Source organism: Symphodus melops (genome assembly GCF_947650265.1).
Source record: "Symphodus melops genome assembly, chromosome: 9".
Lineage (NCBI taxonomy): Eukaryota > Metazoa > Chordata > Actinopteri > Labriformes > Labridae > Symphodus > Symphodus melops.
The window spans coordinates 12,915,162-12,940,156 of NC_136699.1; the positions used below are offsets into that span (position 1 = coordinate 12,915,162).

The 24,995-nt window shown below is 42.6% G+C and overlaps 1 protein-coding gene across 5 annotated transcripts in view; it reads right to left on the reverse strand.

The window, feature by feature from the left end:
* Window positions 1-23,888, reverse strand: part of jakmip1 (janus kinase and microtubule interacting protein 1) — a 32,817-nt gene extending 8,929 nt beyond the window's left edge. For 3 of the 5 annotated variants that reach the window (XM_079351905.1, XM_079351904.1, XM_079351903.1), the window contains exons 1-4: window positions 3,127-3,637; window positions 2,503-2,697; window positions 2,035-2,195; window positions 454-1,278 (exon numbers count right to left, since the gene is read on the reverse strand). In XM_079351905.1, the coding sequence (XP_079208031.1) occupies window positions 454-1,278; window positions 2,035-2,097 (888 nt within the window). In that variant the 5' untranslated portion in view covers window positions 2,098-2,195; window positions 2,503-2,697; window positions 3,127-3,637. Of the gene's footprint in view, window positions 1-453; window positions 1,279-2,034; window positions 2,196-2,502; window positions 2,698-3,126; window positions 3,700-3,800; window positions 3,880-4,054; window positions 4,121-5,308; window positions 5,519-6,449; window positions 6,528-6,865; window positions 6,935-7,138; window positions 7,205-7,290; window positions 7,345-7,427; window positions 7,530-8,315; window positions 8,415-9,146; window positions 9,210-10,041; window positions 10,126-10,296; window positions 10,426-10,644; window positions 10,774-12,567; window positions 12,628-13,219; window positions 13,391-13,635; window positions 13,783-14,052; window positions 14,167-14,780; window positions 14,994-16,992; window positions 17,155-17,561; window positions 17,895-18,291; window positions 18,616-23,444 lie in introns of those variants that run through there. The other 2 variants (XM_079351906.1, XM_079351907.1) reach the window with 2 other exon arrangements.
* Between the last annotated feature and the right edge of the window lie 1,107 nt (window positions 23,889-24,995).

Consider the following 24,995-nt stretch of genomic DNA (forward strand, 5'->3'; position numbering starts at 1 on the left):
GACCACATACTGCGTAAAAACATATACGGTAACTTAAAACAACGTGATGCTGTTATCTCTGTCTTCAGTTTCATCTCAGGAGATTCAAAGTTTGTCCTGTAAGATTTTGTAGGTTCATCACGTCTGGCAACAAGAAAGCAACACTGCACATTTGTTTAGTGTACAAATGTCTTTACATCTCATCTTAAATATAAGAGGATACAATCTCAATACATCAGATGTTTATATAAACTTTTGAAGACTGTTTTTAAGTACTTCAATATGTGTAAATGAAATGAACTGATAAGGATGTTTAAAGTGAAATCTGTGACTCGACATGATCTGTTTTCTTGTTTTTCTCATCTCTCTTTTGTCTTCCATTCTCTGGTTTGTCTTGACATCATCATTTTTGATATCAGTGGTAATACCTGATACAATAAATGGATTAAATGATGCTAAAGATGTTTTACATACCTCTTCAGAGCTCCACCCTGAAGGATGAAGAATACTGGAGGGCACAGGACAATCAGCAGGACTGAAGCTGGGCGAGCTGGTCCCGGGCTCGAGACATGTGGACTCAGGGACTTGCGATGACTTGAAGGATGTTTGGTTAGCTGCATCTCTAAGGACCTGCGAGAGTCTGTGGTTCTCCTCTCTCAGCTCTTCGACCTCCTCCAACAAGAAGCTTTCAGAATGCTTCAGCCGCTTCACCTCGACCTTCATCTCCTCCACCGTGCAGTCAAGGAAGTGACTTGCCTCCTGGGCCTCCTGGAGCTGCTCCATCAGCCCCTTCCTCTGAGTCATCCCATGCTCCTCTCTCTCCAGCAGCACCTGGAGATCCTCCTTTAGGCTCAAGATGAAGCCTTGTAGCCGCATTTCATCTGAGTTTGGATTTTCTTGTATCTTCTTCTCTGTCTTACCATCACTTGGCTGCCATCGCTTCCTCTTCTCCTCCTTTCTCTCCTCCTCTCCCTCACCCTCTCCTCTCATGTGAGGTAGCCTTTCCTGTTCTTCACAGCGTGTCACTGTCCCAGCAGTGATTCTGACCGCACTGTTCCCTGTCATGCCAGTGGCAGCGCTCACTGTCATTTCAAGTAGCTGCTTTTCTAAAGTGTAGATTCGGCTTTGCAGGGTCTGCTCTCTATCCCGGGCCAGGCTGAGCTTTTGCTGGAGTTGGGTTTTAAAAGTCTCAAAGTACTGGGACTGGCGACTCATCTCGTCCTCTTTGGCCTTCAGCTGCCTCTGACAGCGCTGCAGTCGCTCCCTCCAAACCTGCTCCCCTCGCTCCTTCTCCTGAGCCTGAGGAGGAAAGACAAAGATGGAGAAAGAAAGAAAATATAACGATGTGAAATACAGAAGTCTAGGTCCAGCCACTCTTGAAAAAGAGATTTTTAATCTCAATGAGTTTCCCTTCCTGGTTAAATAAAGGTAAAAAAAAAGCCAACCAACTTCTTAGTTATATTAGTAATACCTGTGACTTTCTTCAAGACTCTTTAGCACTGGTAAAATATGGTTGCATAGTTTGTTGGCCACGTCTAATACCTTCTGCTTTTTTTTTTTTCTTGGAGTTCGAATTATTTTTGGCGACAGAACCTCTACAGCGTCATAACTTAAACGTAGGTATCCAGCTTTTAATAGTTAAGATACACGACAGCTGAAGGGAACAAAAGTGTTTCATCCCTTGGCTTTCTTCAGCCTTTTAAAGACAAATGTGGGTGTGACCTAAAAATAAAAAAAACTGCATTACATGCATGTACAGTGTGGGACATTGTGAGGGTTTTTTTTTTTTAGGAGCATTTTAATAAAGCACACCAGCGCTTTGCAAGCCAAACCCTGCCCTGCACTCCTATTACATGCAAATGGTCACATTTAAATGGCCTTGACTTCATTGATAGTAAATTAAAATGTTTAATGTATACAGATTTTAGATCCTTTACCAATTGGTCTTCCTATCGCTGCACACTGAGCAAACCCTTTGGTCTAGATCTGATGTTGGGTAATTCATCTAGCAATAATTCATCTCTGGTGACAAATGTAAACATCCTGAGCACTCACCATGGTCCTGACCTCCTCCCTGAGCATGTGGAGTTTCTGACCCAGCCTCTGCGAGTGTTGCATGCTGAGGAGATGGGAGACAGAGGCTAGCTGGTCGAGCTGCAGCAGTAGATTCCTCTCTGACCTCTAGAGTTCCCTGATCCTGACTCCACAAGCCGGCACTGACGAGATCACATCACATCCTCCAGTTAACTTCACGGGAATTGAAATGCCAACATTAAGCAGGACGATTAAACAACTTCCTTGGGTAATTGAGCTACAAATGAGAATCTGTTTTAACCTTCTGATGTTAGAAAAGGGAGGGAAAGAAGTGTAACTCGTGGGTAGACAGCAGCAGCAGGACGCTCGCATGCAAGCGTGCTGCACAGTCAGGTGAGTTTGATATGTGATAGCGCCTTGCCCAAAAGTGTGTATATAGTGGCAGGTGTGTTTCTGTGTCACTGGATCTGCTCTCCTCCAGTCTCTCACCTGTTCCTGTGGTACTTGTCATTCTGGAGGGGGCTGCTTCACTAACTCAGGACCTTCACTCTGTTGCCAAGTTCAGATCGTGGGTTTTGGGCTCATTGAGTCCATTACTGTGGCTCCAGAACCGCTTACGGTACTCCTCCTGTCTGACGAGGTTACGTGATCTTCGATTGAGTATCCTGTGGCGCGGAGTTTCACCTGTAACACGGTGTCAGATTTAGTCAGCAGAACAATACTGTCCATTTTTACACAGCTTCCCTGAAGTGTTTTTTTCAAAGCACAACATAGACATTTCACACACACATACATTGGTCAAGAAAGACATACAGATACACCAACAAAAAATACAGTCATCTATAATTCACCATGTCAACAGCTTGGTAGCAAGTAATCCAGTACAGGTGTCTCTCAGGTTACCACGCCCCCTAATCCTCCTGCCCCCCTCTACTTTTTTTTCTTCCATTAGTCTAAGAATTCAATATTAAGGATAACCTATGTGGATTAGAATAACAACATTAATAATTGTCTGATTGTCAGGGGTAACTGATTGTTTTCCAAAACAGTTCAATCCATATAACTTTAAAATGGGCTGATTTATATTTTCAAAAGGTAAACTTAAATTATAACCTGATTTTTAGCTCCGATTATCACAGCTAAATCTTCTCAATCCAGCCACGAGCTTCCAATAAGTTCAGCTTCGGCTCTGTGAACTTGGTTGTGCTGTCGTTTCCTTGGTTACCGTACAGACGCTTGACTCAGCCAAAATCCTCTATTTCCAGTTGGCACTCTTCTTGCTCAGCTCCTCGCTCGGCCATGTACTTTCACTCCTCTTCTTCTCTCTCTCCCTTTTGTTTCATTGTCCAACCGGGCACAGCTTCATTGGAGACTGTGGCTCTTCTCCCTTTAATAAATCCTCTGATTCAGAGTTTTCTCTCATTATATCTGTGTTAGCTTCTCACAGAGGAGTTATTTTGTTCCAGGTCCAGGAACCTCATTAGTAAATGTAATTTATAAATAAATATCACTTTAATTTCATGTCTATCAGGTTATTTATCACAATTTCAAATGCATTCCAGGTAAGGTTCTTCTGCAAAAGTGCACACTTATCAAAAAGGCCATAGGGTTTTCGTTGGCTGTCTACAGATGCATAAAAAACAACGTTTTTGTTGATCCTCGCTTGTCTCCACAGCACCGAATCACCTAAGAGAAAGAAAAAAAAATTCTATAAAAATTCTTGTTTTGTTTTAATTACATTACAACTAGATTTAATATGAATATGATAGCGTAAGTAAAGGTGGTACCTGATGTGGGTCCAAAGTCATTAAGTCATTAAGGCCAAAGAATAAATGCTAGAGAGAAAAACAAAAAGAGGAACAAAAACTGGAGGGGGTACGGGGGGGGGGGGGGGTTAATGGACAGAGAAAATAAGTCAATAAAAACAACACGCAACATCAGTATAGTCCTTCACATTCTCATGCAAATCTTTGCCTGATAAAGTTCATGTTGACACTTCCCACAGAAGAAAGCAGAGAAAAAACTAAAAGTGAAAAATTACCTTTTCCTCTATATCCTTTATTTGTCTCCTTTGCAAGTCAATCCTGTCTTCCAGCTCTCTAATTCTCTGCAGGGCAAAGAAAGATGGTTAGATATTTAGAATGTCTAAAACCAAAACCAGACGTCTTACAGTCATTCATCTTCTATGTTTTTTAAAGGTTTTGTTTTTTAGTGTTTTTGTGCCTATGCTACGAGAGTGAACAGGTTCAGATATCAGGACGAAACAGAGTGGGGAATGACATGCGGGAACCCACTAACTAACCACTACGCCATCATCATCCTTCATCATTTCATCATCATCATCATCATTATTTTGAACTCTGCCTCTCACCCATGCAAGCTCTCTCTATGGTAAATAGGTGTACCATAGCAAACAAGGGGCAGATTAAAAAGTGAGCTCGGTTTTTGGCATTTGAAAGCTTTAGCCAATATATTTAGACCTGGAATAACGTTTGTTCTAAAAATAAAAATAAAATCCTTCTATCAAGCTTAAATATCTTGGAGTCACTTCAGGATTAAGAAACATCAGACAGAGATTGATTAGCCAATACTCTTTTACAAACCTTCTTTGCACACTAATATTAATAAATCACAGCTGTTATAATAAAGTTCATGTTCGGCTAACAATTACTAGATTGTTGAGTCAGCATGGGGACTGACGAGGTATTTTAACTGAACCACATCTGTGGGAACAAAGTAATCATTTCGGTACAGTTTGATGCAGAAGAGATTTTTATGGACAAGGCATAACAGATCAACAGTATCAACACTGGTCGAGAACGTGCCCTCTAATTACATTCGTAAAGTCAGTAAATATGTGACTTGTTTGTTAATGACTTGTATGTTATATGGTGTTCAGGGTTAGGGATTGGGCAAACGTGTTATTAGTAATTTGCAGTTTAACTGATTCAATGAGATTGATGGTGCTGTGGTTGGTGATGAACTGAATGAATAACATTTACTGTACGAGCCATGGGTGCATACTACTGTGAGAGTCGCAGAGTGGAAGGATGGGGGGGGGGGGTCAGATCACAATGATAAACACACAGTCACACAACCATTCTGTCTTATCTCATCACCCTTTCGTCTCTACAAATGCACTTACAGGTAGAGTTAAAGGTTGCACACACAGGGATACTGCATCTTTTTAAGGGCACCAGAGGTCTGTAGGGGTCAAACGTTTCAGACAGGGGCCAGGGTCAGATTGAAGGAGGGCAGGACTCTGTAACCTGACTTGGTTTGCTTTAAGCCTTACCTGCTGGGCCTGCTGTAGGAGCTCCATGCGCTCCTGTAAGATCTGACTGTCAAACTGCCGGCTCTGCCGGAGAATCTGACGCCGCAGCTTCTCCACAGCTAGCCTCAGCTCCTCCCTCTGCCTGTCTGTCAGCGACTCGGCCACCTCCCGGCATGCCGGCTGCTCCTGCTGCAGAGCGCTATACAGGGTGGCCTCCAGCTCCTCGATCCTCTGCACAGCCAGCCACATACACACACACATACAGGTACACAAACACACACACACACGTGGATGTGCACATGAACATGCCACACACACGCAGGCATGCAAAAGCACAAGCACACATATTGAATCACACACACAAACAGATACAAACAAACAAACATACATACAGCACTGTGACCATGGTAGATATGGGGAACACTGTTCCACTTCATATTGGGGGTTATTCAGGTTTGACATGGTAACACAAACACATTTTAATTCTTAGTTAATAACAAGTGAACTGTTCTAATAAGTTACCATGTCAAATCGAACCCTTCACCCACACAGCATGAATTGGAACCGTAAACACAAACCAACATTAAACTGACTGAATCAAATGGTTAATACTTCATGAGAGCGGCCTACATACTAAGTGTTGACTAGCTTTGTGGGTACAGTCTATTGACCTCTGTGGGGTGATAGATAGTTTTAAGATCGTTCACGCCAACTAGATCCATCATCAAAATCTTTTTGAGCCCACCGTGCTGTTTCGTCATGCTACACAGAAGTTTCCGTGTCATGTCCTAATACTTGATGTTTTAAGAGCTCATTGCCTTCTCAGAAGACAAATGAGTATTAGTGTTATAAACAAGAGTCCCAATATCCTGGCTAATTCAGCGGCTTGACTTTGTTCAGAAATGTTTGACTTCAGTGGTAAAAGATGCAGTATCCCAACAAATTGAGACCATTTTAACTTTCATGGATCATTGATGATGTTTGAATGGGTTCCAAATGTTTATGTGTCATGCTGGGATGAAAATGTTCGCTTTTATCATAAACCATTATGCCTTGTGTAAAGCCTCGGTTAGTGGTCTAATAAATATAAACAGTGAATTTTGTGTATTTTCAAAGCAAGCTTTGTATTTAGAGGCAGGTTATATAGCACCAGGCTACATACCATGTAGGCCTGGTCCAAGGCCTGCTTCCTATAGTCCAGCTCTTCCTCCAGGAATCCCTTCTGCTTACTGAACAGCTCCTGCAAAAAGATACGAGACATTTTCTCACCACTGAAAAACACAACTTATTGTGTATCCATAACCTCAAAACTCAAGTCCCTTATTTCTTTTATCTGCAGTTTATGGTTGGTCTAATGGGCCTTATTGATAGGACAGTGACTAGAGTTGGACACAAGAATGAGAGAGTGGGGAAGAACATGAAAGAACGCAGCCACAAGTCGGAGTCAAACCATGGCCGTCCGCTTGGAGAACAATAGCCTCTGTACATGGGTCCCCCAACAATTCAGTGTATTTGCACATCATACCACTTAAAAAGAGTCAAATCATTTTAAGATTGCGTTCTTTGTGACTTTTTCACCTTGTCATTTTCCACGTCGATCATCTTCTGTGTCAGGGCAGCCTCTGTGCTATCTATTTGCTTCAACCACTGTACAGGGAAAATTGAGACAATATGGGAAGACAGGAGGTTAATATTTTCATTAGCTAAAATAACATGTGTCATTTTTAATCAATATTTATGTTGACTGTAAAACTGTCCAAATGTGATGGCTATGATGAGAGCAAATAGAGTGCAATGACAAAGTTTGTCCACTGGGTTTCAGTAAAAACATGTCTGAGGTTTGCCTCTCACCTTCTCACACAGTGAGATCACATTCCCAGCCTGGATCACCGCTACCTGCTCCTCATTTCGGAGATTCTTCAGACAATAAAACAGGCAAACATCAGAAAGAAAAAAAAAAGGATAACAAAGTTTATTTTAATCCAAAAGTTGTTCAATCTCACCCCATTATCCCCTAGGATATCCAGTTTCTTCATCAGCTCAGGAATGATGACATCCTGCACAGAGGTCAGAATAAGATAAGATAAAGGCTGTATGTATGAGAGTCTTAAAGGAGAATGGTTAGTTTAAGTGTTATAACCTTGACTCCCTCCTGGTGGCAGTAGATCTGCAGGGCGCTGCTGCTATTCTCAGGAAACGCCGACATGTGGAGATTTAGGGCAGGAGAACGACGCTCTCTCTCCTACACAAAGTACAAGCTCTTTAAAATGTGTATCCAAACAACTAACACATCATGACAATCTACACAACACACATTACAGTTGTTTTTCATGTTGGTGGTGGCGCACCATGTGCCTCAATGAGAACAGACACCGATTATGATGCAGTGAATGTGAATATGAGTGAAAAGGGAGTGAATCAGGGATTTACTTACATGAAACTGAAAACATGGTCGGGATCTGCCAAAATGAGGGAGGTGGAAGCCCATAGGTTTAAATGGGACAAGGAACTCAACCAAACCAATAGGGAGTACCATAACACATGCAGAAACTCAAAGAAATGCTTCGCTGTCTAAATTAAGGCACAACTGCTACATAAAGTGACACATTGTGACAAGTGCCCTCCTGGCAAACAAGCCATGCCTTATTGTTATATTTCTACATCTATTATCAAAGAAAACAGGGGTACACACATTTCACTCCAAATGTTATCAGTGGAAACAAGCGTTTATCTCATGAAAAAGTAAACAATATGTTCAACATGAATGTAAAAATGAGAGACAAAATGAACAAAGGTGGGGTTAAATGGTCAATTTAAATACATTTTATTCAATTTAAAAAATGTTCAACATAAAAAAATATTCCAGTTCAGTGGACAAACACAGCTGCCATGCAAAACAATGCAACACACAGGTGAATACAGAGGACCCAGGCATGTTTGTCTATGTGCTGAGTCACTGTATGTAGGTCTTGAGTTTGTTGTTGTTTTCGCCTCCTGTTGACAGTATGACGTTGGTAGATTCTCTTACTTCCAGTTCAAGCACCCTGAACTCCAGCAGCTCATTCTGATCCCGGGAATCCTGAACCTCGGCCTGCAGACGCGTCTCTGTCTGCTGCAACGCACACATCTGAAGACGCACACAAACACATCAATGTCAGACAAGTTCAGTCATTTTACAGATTTACAATTCCCTCAGTCGAAAACGTGCTGCAGTAATCATACATTTGTCTGAAAATGTTCTGCCAATCAAAAATGTCACAAATAATGTTCTTAAATAAAAATACACTTTGATAAAAACAATTCGGACTAATATGTGTAAGTTGTTAGAAGAAGAAGGTAGTTTAGTATCAGATCTCTCCCATCTGATGTTGTTACCCTTCATGTTTCTCTAATCACTATTCTATATAGAGATGGAAAACATTTCCAATGGTTATAAGGCATGCTCCAGCTCTGATTTTTAAATCCCTATGAAAAACTTTAAAGGCCAATTGAACCTTAAACCCTTCTCACCCTTCTAAGAGTGCAGCAGCACCTGTCCAACATGCAGCTTCATGTCATGCAGTGATTCCTGATCATGGACATCTCGTTTGGCATTATGTAGTATAAGCGTTCTTTAAATACAAAAAAAGCTTTGCAGCAGAATTCAACATTTACAATTTCAAATTTCTCAAAATTCACCAAAGTCAGTCACTTGAAGAAGTTTTATGAGGTGATTTTAAATCAGTACCGTGGTTTTATCAGCATCGTAATTTAAATTCTAAATATTATTAATAGTTGGCATGTTTAGAGTGAAAAAAAGCAATGTTACAGAAATATGCCACATGAGCATTCAAATTAAGTGTAGGCCAATGGTGACTACCTTCTCATGAAGTTCTTGGTTGGTCCTGAGCAAGTACTGCTTCTCCTCGACCCACTTTGAATCCTGCCATGACAACCAAACACAACATCAGCAAGAAATGTCACTGGAAGGAAAAGGGAAGGAAGGAAAGAATCCCTCAACGGGGCGTAATTAACAAAGCTGTCAGCCAACTCAAAACAGAACACATGGTGACCATCTGCTGCATTTTCAAATGACACATGCAAATGTTCCATAGACACAAACAGACAGGAACAGAGTGGGAGTGGAACATGTTTATTGATCCAAAGAAAATGTTAAAAAAAACTCCCAAGATAACAGGCATGAGAGTTGCTACCACAGGTAACAAGATTTCATCCTAACAGGAGAAACAGAAGACATTCTGAGGGGGAAAACAGCCGAGCAGAAAACCAAAGTCACAGAGGTGAATCAAGCAGATCATGCAACGTGCGGTGACAAAGGAACAAATACAGAATACATTATAATACAATGCATTATCATTATTGTAGTGTTCTTCATGATATTTAAGGTGTTCAACTTCAGCCTAATCTTTATATCTTCTTAGTTTTGACACATTCGTCCAAGTTATTCTTCACCTGAACACGTATGGCTCAATTCTTGAACCAAATATTTCTAAATGACTTTTGAACATGTTAAAAAATAACAATAAAAAAATCATTTAAACTGGTCCATGTTCAGATTTACAAAAGGTGAAACATTATGGGACAAGAACGTTTTGTGTCTATTGATAGCTTTAACAGTCCTCTGCAGGCTCGACAGCACCAGAAGGCTCGAGACACAAAGCGAACAACAGGAAGAACAGAGGATGAGGGCAGAGCATGCAGGCCAGTGAGAGCAGGACCAGTGAGTTCCTGTTACAGTCCCCCGTCTTTGTTACCTGCCCCCTTTCAGCCAGAGCCTTCTCCAGGTCCATGATCTTGGCCTGACAGCTGCATAGCTCCGTCTGCAGCTGCTCCCTCGTCTGTGGTAAGAGTAACGACAATCAGGGAGCAGCGTGCAAATTTAAATAGTTATTGACGAAAATGGAATAGAATGAGCTTCAGTTTATATTCACTACTAACATCTTAAATCACATTTGTTTGAAAAGAATAGTACGTGAGAAGAGCTGGATTATTAAAAACATAGTACAGACCCTGGCCTCCCTCTCAGCATCCATAGAACCTCCTGTCTGCTCTTGTAGGAGGGCGTAGGCCCGCTGGAGAGCCTGGTACTCTCTGGTCAACTGACGGAAGCGAAGCTCGGACTCTTCACGGGTAACAGTCTTTATAAAAGGAAACCAACACGTTAAAAGTTTGAAAGACGAACAGGGCGAGTTGAATGTATACAAACCCTTCAAATCAATTTATTTGTAAGCCCATTTTTTATCTGCACAACACTTTTGATGGCATGTTTTCTTTCTGTCCTGTCACTTAAATCAGCGGTTCATTGTATGCAGAGGAGCTGTTAGACCTCACATTATTTCTACAACGGATTTTCTTACGTCTTCCAAATCCTCCTCTGGGGTTGCAGGCGTGCGGTCCGTGAGGTCAGTGTTAAAGGAAGTCATAGAGGAGGTCTCTGAGTCTATCGACTCCTCATCAAATCCAAAATACGTCTCCACAACATGCCTCTGCAGAAAGGAAGAGAGGTGACATCGTCATTAGAAATCACAAACTTCCACATCCATTTGTTGCCCAAACTCCTGACAGCCAAAACAAGAACAGACATCAAACTTTGACCTCAGGTGTAGAATTTGAATTCAGTAAAGCTCCCCCACACGTCTGCTTATGATATCCCAAAAGCTTTCTTTTTAACTGCAGTAATTTCACCAACATTCAGTCGTAGTGTTTTTTAAAGAGAATCACATCATATCTGTTCAAATCTGTGCATTTGTATTCAGTTCTTTCCTGCTGTTCACTATTCCAAACCCCATGGTGCATACCATCGTGTTTATAAGTCATCTCCTGGCAACCAGAGAAGTAGAGGCAGACTAAAGCACAGAGGCAGATGAAGGAGGAGAAGTAGAGGATGAGGAGGATGTACTCCGTCATGATGAAGAAAAACCTCAACACTTAACTATAAAGACTCTTCAGAAAAGATATTTTATCTTATCTACAAGAAAATGGGCTGATCTAAAGAGTTGCTCTCCCACACAAAGTAGATGAGCTTCTGGTAACAATCAAACTTCTCCCACTGAAAAGCACAAAAAGCCGCCTCGGTTCTATCTCCTGGTTTAAGTAGCCAGTTTGGTTTAAATTCCACAAAAGGTGCAAGTCCAAAAGCCAAGCCGCTGTGCCCCACAGTGCATCCACCTATCCAAGGTGACTAACTGGTTCCAGCAGCAGAGGTGGAGGAAGCATCTGACACACATGCACCAACTCCTCCTAGCAACAACAGAGACACTGAAATGTTCCCTGGAGTATAAACCCAAACATGCACTCTGAAAACACACAAGTGCGTTCATACACAACTGCAAACACACACACACACACACACACACACACACACACACACACAGGCACAGGCACAGGCACAGGCACAGCACGTCTTCTTCTCATCAAGACACATCACATCATTATCCTATCTCGTACATGCTGGGCAAATAGAATACATCTACACAAGTTAAGTTAGCAGTGTTCATAAGAAATCTTTTATCCATCCTACATTAATTCTGAAAGCTCAAAATGAAACGAAACAACAGGGAAATAATGATTATAGTTTTCCACTTGCTCTGAGAGCGACTCATGCATGACTTGTGTGCTCAGTGTGATTCTCCCTGCTGCGAAGGACACAGTCATCATTGTCTCCTGAGCCCAATTAAACACACACACACACACACACACACACACACACACACACACACACACACACACAGGCACAGGCACAGGCACAGGCACAGCACGTCTTCTTCTCATCAAGACACATCACATCATTATCCTATCTCGTACATGCTGGGCAAATAGAATACATCTACACAAGTTAAGTTAGCAGTGTTCATAAGAAATCTTTTATCCATCCTACATTAATTCTGAAAGCTCAAAATGAAACGAAACAACAGGGAAATAATGATTATAGTTTTCCACTTGCTCTGAGAGCGACTCATGCATGACTTGTGTGCTCAGTGTGATTCTCCCTGCTGCGAAGGACACAGTCATCATTGTCTCCTGAGCCCAATTAAACACACACACACACACACACACACACACACACACACACACACACACACACACACACACACACACACACACACACACACACACACACACACACACACACACACACACACACACACACACACACACACACACACACACACACACACACACACACACACACACACACACACACACACACTTAATTCATTGAACCAGTGAGTAGGTAGTTGCTGAGTTACTGAAGTTTCATAACGCCCATGGACACTTACTTTGGACAGTTTGAGAGGTTTCCTTCTGTTCTTTTTGGTCATCACCAACCGTTCACGTTCCTAAAGAGAAGAATGACAGACAAGGCTCTCAGAGGGGAGCGGGGGGGAAATCCCCTCACAGCCTCATTCATCGGATTAAGGAATATTAAAAACACTAAATGTGTGGAGGAAGGAGAACAAGTTAAGACTAATCAAACGTGACAGTCTGCTGAATATGAAAACAAATAGCACCAGACACAAGTGAGAGGAGCGGGGTAAAGAGAAGACAGGGAATTATGAAGGAGATACATGTAAATGGGATGGACAAAATAAGAAGTACGCCTTTAAAACTTGTGGAACAGCTGCTCTATTGGGTGAACCAGATTCTAAAAATGCATCTAACTTTTTAAAGAAAACAAACTGATTTATTTATTTTTCTTTAAATGTATAAAGCCTGAAATGAGAAATATGACATTGGAAAAAAAACATGATGAATATAAACACCTGATGAATATAAACAGTATATTTTTATGAAACTATTCCACTATGACAGCGTTGCTCACTCAATACAATTAAAAAAGGATTCATAGTTAAACATTACAATACTGCAGAACTAACTACGACTCAAAATATGACAAGCGCTTGTTTTGTGACGTTTGGGGGAAATTCTGACCTGCACAAGCTCGTCAATGATGCCTCGTTGCTCGGCAACCTGCAGCTTGAGGAACTCCACTTCCTGTTCCTCGTGGGCGTGGCTCAGGTCTGTCAGGGAGCTGGGGCGCTTTAGCTGAGGCTGTATGGACTGCTGCTGTGACGGGGGACGAGAGGAGGACGCTTTCTCCTTCTAAGATACGGAAGACAGAGACACACGAGACCGAGTGGTTGAAGAACTATTTTATGCATTTCCTCATGTGGCCAGCAGAGGTCCTGCTTCTGTTTTTTTCTTGAAATTCTCAATGTGACACAAACAGTGACTAACATCCCTATTCATTAATAGAGTAGATCCATGTTATCTGCTTTGTCCACGAGTATTTAAACTAAGATGCGACAAGAGATTGAAAGTTTGAAAACATGCTTGCTGCATCTTACCATCTCAGCGTTCTCTCGACTCAAGGTTTTCAGCTTCTCCTCCATGCGTTGCAGAGTTTGGAGAAGGTCGTCATTCTTCTTTGACAGTCTTTTGTTCTTCTCAAATATCGGCTTCATTTGGCTCTCTGCCTCTCGCACCCGCTTTAACTAGTAAGAGGAAGGAAACAGGGAGAGGAAACGCTGTAATCTTCAGCCTCGACTTTAGTTGACACTGAATTCTTCCAGCAGAAGAGACCTGCTCGAGACTCGAGGACTCAAATGAAAATGTTTTTATCCAGCATTTATAGCTATCTATGTTTATTTATTGTGTTTGTATGACGGTGCTAAGATGGAAATGTATTAACTCTGAAGGAATTCTGAAGACTTCTCCTGCCGATCGTCACTTCATTTATGTTCAGTTGAGTGTATGTTCCTCACCAGTTCATTCCTCTCATCAGCAAGCAGTGCATTTCTGTCCTCAAGTTTCCTGATGACCGAGTGGAGCTCCGCTATCTTCAGCTGGAACCTCCTCATGTCGCGCTCCTCGACCTCCTGTGGAAGAGGGGGGACAGGAGAGGAAGAGGAAAACCAAATCTAAAAAAAAAATAAGGTTTACATGCAGGCAAGCAAGAAGGCAAATAATGGAAGGAGTTGGGACAGAGGAGGCGGTGGGATGAAGGATGAGACGTCTTTTACACGGGGCGACTGGGAGCCTGAATGATCATACACAGATAGAAGTATCTACAAGCTTTTCATGACTAAATGAGCTGGAGCTTTGTGTTTGTTTATTTGTCCTCTCCACCAGGAACAGACAGATTTAAAGTTCAATCAAAGTCTAAATGAGAAAATCTGTTACACATTTTCCTTGTACTTACTAAAGCCAGGGTACCTGCAGCCCCTGCCAAAGCCCCAATCCAAGGCCAGTGTTATGTCTTTAATCTCTATGCTATTTTTAAGCGTTCAAAACTCACAGTGAATCCTCTCAAATCTGCTTGAATTTGTTTCAGTTTAACACAACACAAATGATGCTATCTACACCACCAGCAACTCAGAACAACAAAGATGTTCCTAAATTACTTACATGGCGTATTTATCCACAACGTCTGATGGATCGTGGAGGTGTCATTGCGTTCATGTACAGAAGCACATGCGTTACATTTGTGTACCTGGTTGTTGAGCAGGTCCTGTTGGTCCCCGAGCCCAGGCATCACCTCCCTCTTGGGGCTGCCGTGGTTGTACCTCTCGGCCTCTCGTACGTGGCCGAGCTGCTCATCCAGGGCTTCCTTCTGAAGCTGGAGTTTCTGAGTGTAGCCCGCCTGCAGCCCCAGCTCCCTCTCCAGGGCACACACCACCCGGTCCTTGGACTTCAACTCATCCATCTATAAAAGGATGGGAAAAGAACAAAGGTACAATCATGTTGGATCTGTGTGTTCATAATCTTGCTCAGAATGATACTCTACACCTTACCTTAGTCTGAAAGGCGGTGTGTTCAAAATGGCTCAAAATAAGGGTGTGTTCTGTGCTTCAGCTGTGATTTATTGATGAAGCTTTGTTCTTTCTCTGCACTCACACAACTTCCTCTGACAAATGTTTCTCCTTCTACTCCTTCCACGTTTGTTCTTTAACACTGGTAATCCCTACGCCGCATGCTCTGCATCATCAGCTGGCAAGTGTAACTCTTAGTTACAAACAACATTATTTTCCAGGAGCTCCTGAGCTCTCATGTCTCCGCAGTAGTCCGTCTCCACCAACCTCGTTGGTGGGGACATGAGCCTGGTTTTCACCCTTCTGCCTCTCAAAAAGTTTGTTTTCCTTACTACTGTAACTTTGTTAAAGTGCTGCGCTCATGATAATATAACTATCATCTAATATATAGACATTTTGTAATATTAAATAATAAAGACTAAGATCTTTCACCCACTTTATGTAAAGTGTTTCGAGATAACATTTTTTTATGATCTGGCACTATGATAAATAAGATCGATTGATCAGCCATGAATTACTGATTCACCACTTTTTAAAGGCCCATGTTCGAACATTCCTTCAGCGACTAAAATGCCTTTTTATTGCAGCTCCTCTGAGAGTAATAGAAGTTAATGAGTAACTGCAGGCAGGTAGACAGACTCTAATTTTGGTAGATAACCACCACAATGATGAGATAGGCGAAGACAGACAGTGCAGCCTTTATCCCTGATACGAGGACAGTTAGATAACTCCTGTGCTGGAAGTGAACATTAGAAGCAGGAAAACAGATGTGATGTGGAGGGAAGTCTTTGTGATTTCCAAAATGGGGGAGGGACAGACTATAAAACTAACTAGCTAACCTTTCTTGGAATGATAATACATGGTTCGACCTCACAGTACGAGATGTTTTCTCTTTTTTTTTTATATTTGATGCATTTTGCTTGTGCTGATGGACATTAAAAGGGGTTTTGTTTTCACAGATGCACAAGGGGTATAGTGATGAGATTTTTATTTAAAGACAGGTTTTCTAACTCTGCTTGTCATTGTGAGCAATGGAGTCCTTAGCCAAGTAAAGAACTTTAAAATACAATTTGGAATTACAAACAATAGATTCCTGCCTGCATGTTTCGCTAGAATGAGGTTCTCACAACATTAGAATCTAAAAGTGAAGATTGTTGTTTGGTTGTTGCAGGACACTGACAGTAAAATGTGATCAATCCACACTCACAAAGTCCTTTTTCTCACTTTTTCTGTTTTACTAACCGTTTCTATAATACCTCAGGTTATGCTTTTTACCTCGGACAAGGTGTTTATGTCATTTCATGTCAGGTTTCTTTTCAGCAGGGTTACAGAAAAGTTACCGGCAGTATTTTTATGAAGGCTGTTGGACTATTCGAGAGGACCCATTTAACTTTGCAGCAGGTCGAGAAAACATGATGTGAGTAACATACAACAAAATCTAACCACCTCATATTTCCCTATATATATATATATATATATATATATATATATATATATATATATATATATATATATATATATATATATATATAGGGGCCATCGTTGCTGTTTGGCACATCACGATTTTCTGCCTTTGCAGAGACCTTCGTCCCTAGAGGTCCCCTATTATTACTTTGATTATTGAATGTTTCATTTTTTTAGACATTTCAAGACAAAGTTAGTATGTGCAATAAATTACTTCAATTTTTACAAAAGACAAAAAAACTGTAACTGTCTATTAGATAAGACTTTTATTCTACAGTCTCTACCAGCTATTCTTTCAACAGTGTCTGTGGGTAATATTTGGATCCATCAGCTGTTCGTTGAAAGTCTTAGTATGTGGTGGGCATGGCCAGTTTAAGATGATACATATGGTACGAAGTGTCATCCATGCAGCTTGACGTGTGGTCTCACCAGTCTGCGGATGTCTCTCTCGCAGTCCCGTTTGATGCGGTGCACCTCATCCTGGTGCTGTTGGTAGGCCGTGCGCAGGTCTGCTGCTTTGGCTTTATCCGCCTGCAGAGCATTCGCAAGCGCCTCGTCTGCCTGCTTCCTGGCTATCTTTTGCTCCTGGATCTAAAATACACACCACATACTGACGCACTCGCATAAAACACACGAGAGCAGCAACAACAAAGAGAGTAACACCCATATATTTTCTTTCTATTAAACAGTTGTGAGGATAGATGCACTGTTTGTCTTGAAAGGCTACAGTGGAACAATAGCTTGGCAACAGGCTTTTCCACATGGCTTCCTGTTATTCAACGGTGAATTTACAAAGGTTTACACAGTCCCACATCAACAATAAACATACACACACGTACATCATCTTTCCAGAAGGGTCATAACACATAAAAACAAACAATAGGCTGAGCTTGTTACATAAGAAGGAGAGCCTACCTGAGGCTTTACGTTAACCCGTCTATGATAAAAACTGAGTTTATCCACCTACACACACACACACAGTACATGCTACAACCCACCTCTTGCTGTAGCTTAAGCCTTTCCCCATCAAACGCCCTCCTGGCCTCCTCCCGAGCCTCTCCGAGAAGAGCGTTTTTAAGCTTGTCAGCAGCTCCGTCTCTCAGTGCGTTTACAAGCCCCTGCAGCCTCTGCACCTCTGCGTCCCGGATCTTGATGGACCGGGCCAGCTCGACTTCATGCTGCCGCGCCAGGCTCTCCCGGACAGCCGCTATCTCGCGGAGCTTCTCCTCGTGGAGTTTGGCGCGCAGGTCGGTGACTGCTACAACGTGTTTGTGCTGCTCAAGCTCCCGCGCCTGCCGCTGTTCCTGCAGCCGCTCGCGGAGCTTGCATATCTGCAAGACATGCGTGTGGCATTTATCAAATCCACCTCTGTATGACCTGTAAATCAATACTGATATACATAAGGAACTAACTATAGTTATCATAATCCAATATATCAGTCATGTAAAATTAATTTGGATTTCTTTGCAATGGCAAAGGCTGAGCACAGATCACCATTGTCATACATCCTGGTTTAAGTTTAAGATTTTAATCATAATAATTCCCAAAAAATGTTTATCTCTTGGTCATCCTCTCTCTCCTCTCTCCTCCTGAATTTCCCTCGGGATCAATAAAGTATCTATGTATCTATCTATCTATCTATCTATCTCTCTGGGTGAGGATCTTTGCTGTCATTGTCATTAATGTAACTACACAAGACGTAGGCTCGTTCCTCTTCCTGCCTCTCACCTTGCCTCGCTCCTGCTGCAGCTCGATCTGGACATCCATGACTTTGGTCCTCAGCTCCTCATTGGTGGCCTGCACGGAGTCAGCCATCACCTCCGATTTCTCCAGCTTCCTTCCCTTTTTAAGGGGCGGGGCCGCAGGGGGTGTGGCTGATGACATAGCACTCTGGCCGCTCAGTCAGGACGGACATAGAGTGCTCGTTGTGGCGTAAAGGAGGAGAGAATCAGTCGCTGCTGCTCCTCCTCCCCGCGAGGCGCTGCGTCAGTGTCAACATCTTCATCGTGTCGTTCTTCAGTCTACATCGTTGCTTTTGAGTGTTGGGACTTTCTGTTTTGGAAACCCAAACATAAAAACAGAGAGAAAGAAAAGAAATCATGGAATAGTGAGTCAGTGTTAAAAAAAAAAAAAAACTGGGTTACACAGCACTACTCTGCACATTGGGCCAAAGCCACATGACGCACTACAGCCTTGGGAAAACTGACTATTTTTGGGATAACATTTACACTCGGCTCTGTCACCCTCCTGTCTCTACGAGACGCACGTGGGCAATTTATCATCATCCTGCTCTAGTCCCTCGGCTGTATTTATTAGCTCCACAGAGCATAGGAGCAGGCTGACCAACACAGTCATGGTACCTGGCCTTTCACTTACACTTCAGAAGGAAAACAAGACAACAGAACGCTAGAAACAAGAGAGCTGTCACAGCCTCACTGAAGTCTGAACATAAAGGAATCATCACACATCGGCTCTCTTTGGTCACTCTGACAACTATTCAAAGAAGTGAAGGAACAGAGTGTAAGGGACATCTCCCTTTAACATCAAGTGGATAAAGTGCTGTCATCTTAATGAACCACACACAAACCAAGAAAAACAAAGAGAGATGTAAATGAATGATTTGTTGATTCTTCTGCTCCTTAAAGGAGGCCTCAGTTCTGTCAGCATTGTGGCCTATTGCACTGCTATGAAACACATTCACAGAACTGAAACTGGACCCCTTTAATCTCTTCCTGGAACGAATCGTGGCCCGGTAACCTTCAGGTCAGTCTAATAAGTACTGAATAAGTAACGAAGGAGCCATCTTTTTCTGCACACACACACACACACACACACGCACACACATTACCAAGCACTAATATAACATCCACAGATGGCAAATAGTTACCAAGGCAACACTTGCTCTCAAAAACTATTCCTCTAACAGCAAGGGATGATGGGAAGGAGGGCTCTCAATGTGGATATGAATCACACACATAAACACAGACACTGTGCACACACGATTGCATCATATAAAGGCTGCACACTTCAGAAAGCCACCAATACCCGCTCGCCACTGCTTCATCGTTTCACAATCTCTGAGCCTAGCATGACTGAGAGACAGAAACGCGTTTTGGTGGTAGACGGTAAGGAAGCTTCCTGCCACATCCACCCATTCAACACACAGAGACAGACGCCTGGCAGCCAGCAGGGAAAGAAAAGGAGTGAAAGCATGGAGGAGAGAGAAAGGGCAGGGAGAGAAGGCGAGAGGAGCAGCCTCCTTTTACATTCTCAGTCAGCTCGCTGGCATGGTGATGTTAGCAAGCAGAAGCCATCAGTGGTGTCCCTCTCATTGACAGAGACAGAGAGAGAGAGAGAGAGAGAGAGAGAGAGAGAGAGAGAGAGATCATTCACACACAGAAAAAAAAAAAACAGACACAAGCACACAGTCCTAAACAGGACAACGAGGGACACGTACAGCTATTCACAGTGGTACAAAAGCTCTCTACACTGAACGACAACAACAAAGACTGATTTATGAACAGGTATGCTTTACTGATTTTTATGTCTTGGTAAAAGGGAGGCATCGATGTACGTCCGATCAACATCAGGATGAGACACTCTATGTCGGTGGAAATAGAGAACGATGTCGCACTTTTACACACAAAACAAAATTTGGTGTCCGATCTGCCTGCTCAGAATATTTGCTCGCGTCAGAGCAGAGAAAATAGAATTCATTCATAACGAGACAAAATGTGATTTTTCATTTTTTTCCCCTCCAGAGGTAAACGTGTGCAGGCAAACACATCACTGTGCCTTCTACCACACAGAGTTTGAACAAAGCCTCCTGCAGCAGCCACGTGTTCCCGACCTCGCAGACAGAACCAGTTAAGAGTTTTATGGGAAACTGGAACAATTTATATGAGCACCAAGAGGCTAACGAGCACTTTTAATGTTCACTGGAGTAAACAGAGTCTCAACGGGTCGCGGAGCTTCAAATGCTTCATTTACCCGACCCAACGTTTAGTGCACTAGAAGGCTGTGTTGTTTCAACACAACCTTTCAGCAGACCAAACTGATGACAAAGATAAAGAAGTCACCCTGGATTGGACCCAGCCGCCACCCACAAAGATCTCAAGTAACACCATGTTCATATCATCAGGTCACAGCTTTGAATAAAACTGTATAACTGAATAATTGATATCAATATCGACTGATGTGAAAATGTCGCTCTAAGTTCAGCTTTTGCACGTCCATCAGTTCCACTCTTCTTCTCTCTTCTCCAGTTGCTGCGTCGTTTACGCACTAACAGAGTTTGAACTTCACATGTGCAAAGGATGAAGGCTAACTGGCGTTTGTCTGAGAGGCCGTTTCAATATCCAGAGAAAACGCGCAAAGTGCAGGAATGTGACTGATGTTGTTTTATGGTGATCTTCCATCAGGATTGTTTAACTGGCTGCTTTTCTTTTAGCTAACCCTTTAAGGAAGCGCATGGTGACATGAAACACAACCGACACATAAAATGTGATCAAATCTAAATGTCACTTCAAATAAAAGTAATAAGACATAAGACAAAGGTGAAATAATCAAATAACCAGGCTTTTGGCGTTCAATAGTACATTCATATATTTTGTTTGGATATTTGTGATATGTGACCTCCAAATATAAAATCATAATTCATGGCCAGCTTTGTATTTTAGTGGAGGATTTCTTATGGATTATAAATGAAGTAGCACATGTTAGACAGGCGGAAGTCTTTGCACTGCTTTTAACACACTTAGAGATGGAGCTCGTCGAAGCGAGGGACCACACGGGTATCTGAGTCAAACATTAACTAGACTGCTGTGAGACATTCAGACCCTGTAAAAACATAAAAGAGCCGCAAACAGGAGCCTGAACAAAGACTCCTTTCTCCTGCTTAAAGCACACAGGGAGGGTGTGGACAGAGCGAGATACACTCCGGTTTATACGACACCCTTCTTACAACTTCAAATGCATCACAGCCTCATTACAATTTCAGGGCGGTTACATCAGCGACAGTGTAGTGTGGACTGTCAGAAGAAGGCTGGCCACAATCCAGACATACCTCCATCTATACACACACACACACACACGCACACACACACACACACACACACACACACACACACACACACACACACACACACACACACACACACACACACACACACACACACACACACACACACACACACACACACACACACACACACACACACACACACACACACACACTAGTGATATTCCCAGACACAGTACAGATCCCTCTGAAAGGCTGAGTAATCCAGCCAAGTGCAACACTAGTGAAGCACTTGACCTAAAAACAACTGTGCCAACAGAATGAATACAAGTTAGTGACCTCAATGACTAGTCAACCTAAACAGATAAACAAGAAGTCACTCTCTCTCCCACACTGTGTCACACAACAAACTACTTTTTCTACTGCTGGTTCCATTTCTCGTGGTTTACATCTATAAGATGTTACTAACGTCAGTGTAACTGTGGTCATTTATAACTGGATGTGTTTTTGCATCTTCCTGAACATGTTTGTGCGTGGTAGCCTTTTGCATGCATGGGTGTATCTGTGGTTTTAGCTGTGATAGTAAGCCTCAGCCCCCCCCCCCCTCCCAGAATGCACTATCAGAAAGACATGATAGTGCAGTCAGTAATGTGATTAACCTTGCCTCTCTCCATCCGACTGCACAATCCTGTTTTCATCTCAAATAAAGGCTACGCTGCTCGTGTCTGTCTCAACATAGGGGTTTCAATCTCAGTGAAGAAAGTCAAGCAATGTGCATGCACATGAAAGTGTAGTGCACAGGGAGGGGTCGCGTAAAGGGGTCTCACTGAACGTCTGCATTGGCATTACACACAGCGTAAGACAGGTTGGGGTCTTGTTAAGGAACACATTGTCAGAAATCATTATTACTACGTCTGCTGCATATTCCTTATTCAGGATCAGTTGACACAGATGAATACAGCACGCAGCCAGTATTTTGCAGCCTGCCCTGAACTGCAACTTATCAAACAGAAGTGAGTGTTCAACACATGTTGGCTGTCCACTGCAACAGCAGCGAAACTGTTACGACAGACAGAGTAACACAGCGGATGGGCAGAGATGCTTCGAGGATGCAGAGGTCTGGTTAGGTTGCGGGTTACGGTTGGGATGTCGTGAAGGTTTAATGGGATGTGGCCAGCTCTCTAAAGAGCTGTCAAATGGGAGATTACAGTGAGGAAGCAGAGGGCTGCTAGAGGCAGAGCTATATCACACTGCTGACAGCCTGCCTGTCCAGTTTGCCAACCACACCCCACAGGCGACTTGCACTCGGGCTGCTGCAGCATCCTCCATCCACAGAGGTCGGATGTCCTTGCACTCAGGCTGTGTGGAGTTTAGTGTGTTTATGTGCCTGCCATGTTGCATTAACACAGAGCTGTCAAGACCATGATATTGTGCTCTATGTCCAACCAGTGGCTTGCGCTATACCAAGCGAAGAAACATGTAAAAAATCATGGCTAAATAGCCCACCCCATGAGGACAGGGAAATAGCACGCTTATCCAATATAGTCGACAGCATTTCATACTTCCTCCTCTGGCTTGCCGGCAGGGTCTGCACACCACCAGTGATGTCACACAGGTTCACGATGCTGTGTTAGTAAAGATGATGCTCAGCAGTTAAGGCAGCAAGAAACTCACGTCGAAAAGCCTGAGAGGATGAAGGCGGCTCTTTGATCGTTGATGCATCGCGAGCTCATAAAAAACACGGGACGTCGGTTACATGTCAAAGCAGCTGCCGCTTGTCAAATTCAACAAATTAAACGTGAGACAAGCAGGCTAGTTTTTTGTTGTTGTTTTTTTTCCTTCCAGCGCGAGAAAAACTTACCTGAAATGGAGGTCCAGTAGTTGGCACACCAGTGGCCTGATGTGGAAAACGCCGCTGCTGGTTTGCTTCACATGCAGTGAGGAGGAAGAGAGGCTGGGCTTCCTGCGATGTGGGGCGATATCAACTCACCTCCAGCGACCATTCACAACTTTATTCCTCGGATATTAGACACATTTTCCCAGCGGTTAAAGTTGTATTTCCGCCGTCATCGTTATCCTCTCTGGCTCGATTCAGCTGCAAGCTCGTCCTCCTCCTGCTCCCGCGCCGCTCGTTGACACTTCAGTCCACGCCCACACAAACACACGAGCGACGTCATCCATTCCCATACACTACATCCACATGAGTGCATGTATCTATATAAATATATAAATAAATAAAACGGTGTCGACGTGAACATGAGGAGGGGGGGAAGCCGGGCGGGCGTCGCCGGTAGCGTGATAGAAGTGCGACACCTGACTGCGTGTTCAAGAATGACACCGCGCGCAGTGAGTGCGTGTCACGCAACCAGTGCGGGCGGAAACGTCAGGGCGTACGGTGGCTACCTGAGACAAGCTGATATGAACACAGAAAGAAAAAAAAAATGTTGTCTTTGGTGTCTTTACATTATATAAGGGTACGTATTCTGGTGTAATGTAATCAATGAATGAATTAAATTATGAACAAAATGGGCTAAATTGTCATAATTAGATCAAGAGGCTACTCTAAGGATACAATACATCCTTATCTTTCATCTTTTATTAACATGTATCTTTATTCAGGCTTTAATTAAAGTACATTTTAAATGTTTGCTTCATTGTTCTTTAATTTTTTTATATACATATAATTCATGATACCACTCCTGAAACATTTGTTTTGCATTTAATAAGTTAATATGATGATCGTTGTTCTAGTATAAATAAGCCACAGTGCCTCCTGCCATTCTTTATAATTAAGGCCATCAAAGGGTCAATGATCCTCCAATTGTTAAGCTTCGAACACTCAAGCCATCCTTATTTATTAGATTTATCTTGGATAATATTAAATGATAACACAATAAAACTCGGTGAAATAATCCGACAATACTAAAGTGGTGTCAGTGTGACCTAGATTTTTCAGATGCATTACTTCCGCACAGCTGCCTGTCTCTGCCTCTCTGTCTGACTCTTATGATACACAACATTATCACTCCTCTCTGTGGCTGCAGCATATGCAGCACGACGCTGCAGGGCAACACAGGCCATAAGGAGAGCAGGCAGCTAGTTTTCAGTTGTCCACATTATGTCTACCTCTGCAGTAATTACTCACTCATCCAGAAGAGGGGTACTAGTGGGGATTTTTTGTTTTTAATGTATCATTAAGTCAAATATGTCTATAACATTTTTGCCTGAGTAATAGCAGACAAACAAATAGGTTGAGTTTTGAGTTGTTTTTTATTTATTAAAACAACAATGTTATTGCAGGCAGATGGATATTCGGGATGAAGCTGGGATTTGCGGCATTTTTTGTTTTGGTAATGGATTGACTCAGAGTGTGAAACTGTGTCAGAGAGCAGTAATGAGTGTCTCTGATAAT